This window comes from Solanum tuberosum, unplaced genomic scaffold, assembly GCF_000226075.1.
Source record: "Solanum tuberosum cultivar DM 1-3 516 R44 unplaced genomic scaffold, SolTub_3.0 scf00239, whole genome shotgun sequence".
NCBI lineage: Eukaryota > Viridiplantae > Streptophyta > Magnoliopsida > Solanales > Solanaceae > Solanum > Solanum tuberosum.
Window position 1 is genome coordinate 851,746 of NW_006239163.1, and position 7,597 is coordinate 859,342.

At 35.0% G+C, this 7,597-nt stretch overlaps 1 protein-coding gene across 2 annotated transcripts; it reads right to left on the reverse strand.

Annotated features, from left to right (window-relative positions):
- Positions 1–1,647: 1,647 nt before the first annotated feature.
- LOC102585639 (F-box/kelch-repeat protein At3g06240-like) lies at positions 1,648–6,267 on the reverse strand. 2 transcript variants are annotated; one of them, XM_015313232.1, is made up of 2 exons: positions 6,196–6,267; positions 1,648–2,776 (listed from the first exon to the last, which is right to left on the reverse strand). In XM_015313232.1, exons 1-2 carry the CDS (start codon positions 6,236–6,238, stop codon positions 1,713–1,715), a joined length of 1,107 nt encoding a protein of 368 aa, XP_015168718.1. In that variant the 5' UTR covers positions 6,239–6,267; the 3' UTR covers positions 1,648–1,712. The 2 variants fall into 2 exon arrangements, with proteins under 2 accessions (XP_015168718.1, XP_006356982.1); XM_006356920.2 differs by lacking the exon at positions 6,196–6,267 and adding an exon at positions 5,141–5,648 and having other exon boundaries at positions 1,648–2,897.
- Between the last annotated feature and the right edge of the window lie 1,330 nt (positions 6,268–7,597).

The window sequence follows — 7,597 nt, forward strand, 5'->3', positions numbered from 1 at the left end:
ATTTATACAAGATCATCTCTGAAATGTTAAATGATATTATCAAGGGAAGTAAATATGTGTTGCACTCTTCTTTCCTTGGTTAGATTTTGTCCCAATGAATTTTCCGAGCAAGGTTTTTAACAAGGCAGCAAACAATGCGCATTACGAGATATGTGTACTCTTGTTTCTTAACTAGATTTTTTCCCAGTAAGATTTTAATGAGGCATGTTATCGGACACTCAAGGGGGAGTTGTAAATATATTATATTTATATGGATATCCATAACTTCAGGGTGTAATTACACCATTATGTGTAGTAACTCCCCCACCTCCATAATCTTCCCCTTGATCTTCCTTCATAACTTTCATGGTAATGTCATGTTTATGACTAACCTTTTATATCTCTTTATATAATACTATAAATAGAGGCATTAGAGTTCATATTGGATATACTTGAAGATTTGGAGAACAATTGGAAGAATAAGAAAGCTCTCATCTCTTGTCTCCCTATTTCTATTGCTTTCATCTTCTATATTTCCTGTCTACTTTCTTGCTTATATTATTACTCTTTTGACTTAGTTTTACAACAGTACTGCAATTCAAAGGACAATGAATGCTGCTGCTTTCATATCATCTACTCATCTAATGTTCAGAAACTCTACTGATATATAGAGAGTCAACAAACAAAATCTCAAGTATGAGGATCTGCTCAAAAGGAGACGGGACTATTCTCCAGACATTGCAGCAGTACCGCTTTTGTGTACCATCACAAATGCAAGTCGTCTTGCACGAAAATCTCCCTTCTATCATGGATGATCTTTCTTCAGATTTGAAATCGTAAAAACTTTATAACATTGTAATGAAGGAGTAACACCCTTGGGATTAAAATACATAGAGATTCAGTCCTCTGCACAAACACAACATTCCATTCAATAGAAGCACCAAAACATATCCACATAAGCAGATTAATTCCTGTGCAAACATCAAACAGTACAGTATCAATTTGACTTTATTTGGTGTTTTGAGTATTTCTTTTAACCAAAAGCATCCTTATAGTTTCACTTCAACTCTAGTTACATTCTTATACTCCAATATTTCACTTAACAGGAAATATGCTTAAAGTTTTCATAAACTAATCCAAAAACATCCCTCTGAATATTTCATCCATTTTTAAGGGACCTCATAACTTTTCACATAGCAAAGTGATTCCGTATGGGGAAGCAATCTGTAATATCAGTTCTACATAGGAAGGGATTCCAAGATTATTGTTAGGGTCAGATTAAAAAGATAACAAGAGAAGTGGCACCCAAAGGTATGGCCCTAGCAGTGAATGGAGTGGGCTAAGGATCATGAGGTCTCAAGTTCAATTCCTAGCGAAGGCAAAAACACACTAGGTTATTTTGTCTCATCTGTCCAAACCTCAGTGGTCATAATTACCCGGTACTGTGATGATGGCAGGTAGCAGTTACCCCATGGAATTAGTCAAAGTGTACACAAGAAAGTGGATAGCAGCTTGAGAACAAAAAAATCAGCAATACTCCTTAAAAAGGGTGCATCCTTAATAGTACAATTGAAATAGTTACTTATAGAAATTACAAGCATAGATTTCCCACACAAGAAAATACAGAAGGATTTGAATAATTTAAAGGAGATGGATGATAAAAGTGGATAATACAGAGAAACATGTTCTCATAATACCTGTATACAACATCATCTTGTTCATCACACAATACATTAACCCTCAGTTTCTCTGCCAAAGTAAGGTGAGACTAGGCTATCAACAAAAGTTCGACCTTCATAGCTAATATGATTTACATCAAGCAACAGATCCTTACACCAATTCTCTGTCATATTGTAGACAACCAATTCTTCATTAACATCCAATAAAACATCATCATCATCACCGATGGAACACAATAGTTTACCAAGACAAACATTCAAATTCGGATCTTTAATCTCAAATTTTGTCCAAGATTCCTTAACCCCATACTCTTTCATGATCCAAAATATAATTTTGTCCATTGATGGGGATAAATTGGTGGATATACAAAGATACCCTTTAAGAGCTGCAAGTTTACACATAAAGCAATAATCCTGAAGATCAGTAGGACCTGGTACCTCCGAGAATTTATCGACACTTAAATCGAAAGCAACAATTGCAGATGAATATTCAGGAATTCTATGAGTCAACCAATGCAAAGCCCCATTAACCAAAACCCCAGAAACACTGTCAGTATGTGAATGATCATAAGGAGAATTCTCAAGTTTCTCCCAAAGGCCCTTTCTCACATAGTAGATATCCACACAAGTGGCAATCCTAAATTGATTATAACAACAATACGAAAGAGCAACCACCTTATAGTCATCACTAACAACATTATACCCTAAACCATACATGTAACAGCTACCTTGCAGAGGAAGAACCAAATCAAAACTTGGAATTTGATGGTGTTTTAAGGTAGTGGGGTTGATCAAGAATTTCAAATTTTCTCTATCAACCACCAAGACCAATCCATTACATGAGCCAGCTACAGAAATCCAGTTATGTGAGAGCTGCTGAAAATTTACCTTTCTTGAAATGCCACCGATTTCTCCATTTTGGGGGATGTGGTGGTTAAACGTGATAGTGTGAAGTTCGTGCTGCCTAGTGATGATAATAAATTTCTCTTCTTGTGTATGGACGTGGAGGTTGAAGTGAAGTTTGATGAATTGTGGGTGTGAGAGAAAATTGCGCCAGTGCTTTGATACGCATCTACAACGCCCAATGGACTTTACAGGGAGGCGGTAGAGTATGTCAACTATGAGTTCTTCGGGTAGGAATTCAGTTTTGCTCATTGCCATACTTGGATTTGGATTTTGGAGGAGACACTCCTTGCCTATCTTTTACTAGGGTATTTTCTCTCTGTTTTTGCTCGACGTCTGACTTCAACAAAAATGGAGAAAGTGAAAGGGTTAGTTGGGTTAGTTGAGAAAATTGAGTAACATGTGACAAAGAAGTTCTCAATTAAAAAAAGAGTCAAAGTATCAAAAATAAACTTAAATTATCTTATTATTTTAGTTGGTGTATGTAATACTCTCTCTTTTAAGAAATCTTGTCACATAGATAAAAAATATTCCACCTTTGACAAAAGTTAAACAAATTGTTAGTATAAGTTATAAGTTAAAGATTAAGGGTGTGTTTGGTATGAAGGAAAATATTTTCTTGGAAAATAAGTGGATTTCTAACTTATTTTCTTATGTTTCGTCCGCGAATAGAAAATATTTTAGAGGAAAATGGTATATAAGAGCTATTTATGTAACAGTAAGGATATATTGAGCCACTTTTATAACGAGAATATATCAGCTCTAATTGTCAAAACTAAGGGATAGATCCGGTCATTTTTCCTTAATTAAATATATGACATTATATTTATTGATCTCAATTAAATTGATACCTTCCCATTCCCATCTCCCTCTCTCACATTTAAATAAATCTTAACCCTCAGTTTCTCTCTCTCTCTTTGCCTTATTTTTCTCTTCTAAAAAATTGTTCTTTGACTACTTCTTCGTAAATCCAGTTATTTCATTATTTTAGTTTCTTCCTATGATATTTGGTCAAAAGGAAAAAATATGCAAGAAAATACTGAAAATTCAATAACTTTGATACAAAATAAAGTTCAATGATTTTGCTAGATGAATTTCCAAAGTTGAGTGACCTTTAGAGATATTAACTCCTATAGTTGGTTACTGAACAATTCCATCATAAGCAAGTTAAGTGGTTCCCTTCAATGGGCGATAAAAATGCAATCTATGGTGCAGATTATGCCTTCTTCAACTATAAATTATAATTAGGAGAAGATTTTACCAGCAAAGGCAGTTGAATTCTAGTATAGCCTTTCTCTCTCACTCCCCCTCATCTCTTTCAATTAACACTGTATATTTTTCTTCAAGATGGAAGAACTATCATCACTCAACTCTATGAGAATGAAAGATTACCCTGTTGGCCAATACCAAAGTTCAGTTTGCAGTTGGTCTTACTTTGATGAAATGGAAAAGTGACTTCATATGGGGAAGCAGTCTGTAATATCAGTTCTCCATAGGAAGGAATTCCAAGATTATTGTTAGGGTCAGATTAAAAAGCAAGAGAAGTGGCACCCAAAGGTATGGCTCTAGCAGTGAATAGAGTGGGTTGAGGATCATGAGGTCTCAAGTTCAATTCCTAGCGGAGGTAAAAAACACACTAGGTTATTTTGTCTCATCTGTCCAAACCTTGGTGGACATAGTTACCTGGTACTAAGATGATGGCAGGTAGCAGTTACCCCGTGGAATTAGTCAAAGTGTAAGCAAGTTGACCCAAACACCACAGTTTTATCAAGAAAGGAAACAGCAAGAGAAGTGGGCAAAACCTCAGTTAGACAAGCACCACAGATCAACTACAGTTGTTATTAGAGGACCTAAATGCCAGTTGTTAAGGTGACAATGAAGAGCCTTCTTCCCAAAGACGAGTGAAAAGAACTTAAAATAGTATTAAGCAAGTGCCACTTTTGCGTCTGTTTTTGATGTTTTTGATTCCAGTTCATGTCAGTCCCCTGAGGTTTTCAAGTTAGGTATGTCCTTTCAGCTCATGAGTTGTAATATAACTTCGTTGTAAGATACTACATTTCTATCAATGCCATTTCAATTCAGAGAATTAACAAAACTGTGAATTCACAATTCTTTATGACGTTAAAATGCCAGTGAACCAAGACATGAAGAAGTGCAATGCAAAAGAACACCTTCTTTCTAGAGGCCTCATGCAACGAAAGATGAACAAATAACAGGTTGGACTAAGACGAAGCAAATTAATTCCATGCAAGCACCAAACAGTGTGAAATGGGAATTATGTGGCATTACAATAACTGATGTAAATACATGAAATGCTGTTGTTTACACTTTAGGCTACATGTTCATAGACTATATTTTCTAACATGATAGCAGCTTGAGAACAAAAAAATCAGCAATACTCCTTAAAAAGACAACTTTATCGGATAAAGGTGCATCCTTGATACTACTATTGAAATAGTTACTTATCGAAATTGCAAGCAAAGATTTCCTAGACAAAAGAAAATATGGAGGGCTTTGAATAATCTAAAGGAGACGGACGATAAAGGTGGATAATACAGAGGAACATGTTCCCGTAATACCTGTACACAACAAACATTAACTCTCAGTTTCGCTGCCAAAGTAAGGAGAGACAAGGCTATCCACAAAAGTTCGACCTTCATAGAATAAAGGCTTTACATCAATCAAGAGATCCTTACGCCGATTCTCTTTCATATTGTAGACAGCCAATTCTTCATCAGCATCCAATAAAACATCATCATCCCCAATGGAACACAAAAGTGTAGTTAGAGGAACATGTACTGTAATCTTAAATTTGGTCCAAGATTCCTTAACCCCATACTCCTTCATCATTCAAAATGTATCTGTGTCCAAATATGGGGATATATTGGTGGATATACAAAGACACCCTTTAAGAGGTGCAAGATTACACAGAAAGCAATGATTCTGAAGATCAGTAGGTCTTGGTACCTCAGAGAATTTATCAACACTTAAATCAAAAGCAGCAATTGTAGTTGAATTTTCAGAAGTAGTACGAGTCAGCCAATGCAAAGCCTCATTAACCAAAACCCCAGAACGAGGTTCAAAAGGTGAATGATCATAAGGAGAATTCTCAAGTTTCTCCCAAAGACCCTTTCTCACTGAGTACATATACACACAAGTGACAGTCTTATTTTTAACAGGATAAGAAAGAACAACCACCTTATAATCATCATTAACAACATCGTACCCTAAACCATACATGTAACAGGTTCGGTGCAGAGGAAGAAGCGAATCAAACATTGGAATTTGATGGTGTTTTAAGGTAGTGGGGTTGATCAAGAAATGTATTTTTTCTCTACCAACCATCAAAACCAATCCATTACATGAGCCAGCTACAGATTTCCAGTTGTGTGACAAGTGCTGAAAATTTACCTTTCTTGAAATGCCATGGATTTCTCCACCATTTTGGGGGATAAACGTGATAGTGTAAAGTTCGCGTTGCCAAGTGACGATAATGAGTTTCTCTTCTTGTGTATGGGCATGGAGGTTGAAGTGAAGTTTGATGAATTGTGGGTCTGACAGAAAATTGCGCCAGTGCTTTGAAGACACCTACATCGTCCAATGGACTTTACAAGGAGGCGGTAGAATATTTCACTAATGAGTTCTTCGGGTAGGAATTCAGCTTTGCTCATTGCCATACTTGGATTTTGGAGGAGACACTCCAATATGGTAGTTGCCTATCTTTTACTAGGGCATTTTCTCTCTCTCTGACTTCAAAGAAGATGGAGAAAGAAAATTGAGTAAATAATTTAAGGAAAAAAAAAAAGGTAAAGTGTCAAAAATATCACTAAATTATTCTATATTTTTTTTAGTTTCATACATAAATTATAAAAACAATTTATCTGAAAGCATCTAAAATTATTAAACTTGATAATCTGAAAACATGCATTCTAAAATCTCATAAATTTTGAGTCATGAAAGTTCTTATATACTTAGGATTCGTTTGGTAGACTGTATAAGAATAATGCAAAATATAGTGTATTAGTTATGCTTGCATTAGCTATGATGAGATTTTTTTATTCAATGTTTGGTTTGGTGTACTAAAAATATTATGTATTACATAAAAAATTTTAGAAAAAATATTTGTTTACAAAAATATCCTCCACAAATATAGTGGAAAGGATGTAAAAAAAGTTTTTGAGGGCAATTGTGTCTTTAATAGTGTTAATGCATGCATTAGAAATCATTGCATTACTAATGCATAGAAATAGATGATATTTGTAATACACTCTTCAATACACAATAGAGTGTATTACTAATACAAGCATTAGTTATGTATATGTTAGAAAAGTGTACCAAACAACATACTAATAATACATCAAGCTAATGCAAGCATTATGTTCATAAAATAACATTGAAACATGAAACTATAAGTAAGATCATGCAATTAACAACTAATCATGAAGAAGCATTGAAATTCAATAGAAATCCATGAAGATCATAAAACCCTAGGTTGTAGTAGTCATAAAACTTGAAATTATGAGGTTTCTTTGGGACTCAATAGGTCAGAGAATATCCATTGATGAAATCTGACATACTTGGAGTGAAGAACCCTAACTTGAATTTCTTAAATGGAGACTTGAAAATTTGAACCCTAGTTCTTGCTTGAGATGAAATTAAGTTAGAAAAAACTTGATTTGAGAGGGTTATGCGTGAATGGGGAGTTTTAGGCTGATAAAATTCCCCTTAATCTCACTTAAAATAAACTAAAATGACACAGCATAGGAATTAAAAGAGTGAAAAAGATCAAATCGTTCTTGAATTAAAAACTATTGAGGCCATCTATGGATGCCCTCCACAGACCTGTCACGACCCGATTTCTCAAGTCATGATGGCACCTACTATAACCCACCAGTAGGTAAGCCAACCCGTAACCCAGAACAACAAGTAATGGGTCTGAGGGTAGAAACTAAACAAGAGTAGGCAAATAACAATATAAACAGGCGGAAGCAAACCAAAAACATATATACAAATAAAGATCCCTCCCAGAACTTGGA

Excerpts from the sequence above, each read along its gene's own strand:
- LOC102585639 (XM_015313232.1), bottom strand. The coding sequence starts at position 6,238 with ATGGCAATGAGCAAAGCTGAATTCCTACCCGAAGAACTCATTA. Across the intron at positions 2,777-6,195 it reads CCTACCCGAAGAACTCATTA|TTGACATACTCTACCGCCTC; the intron begins GTGAAATATTCT and ends AAGAACTCATAG.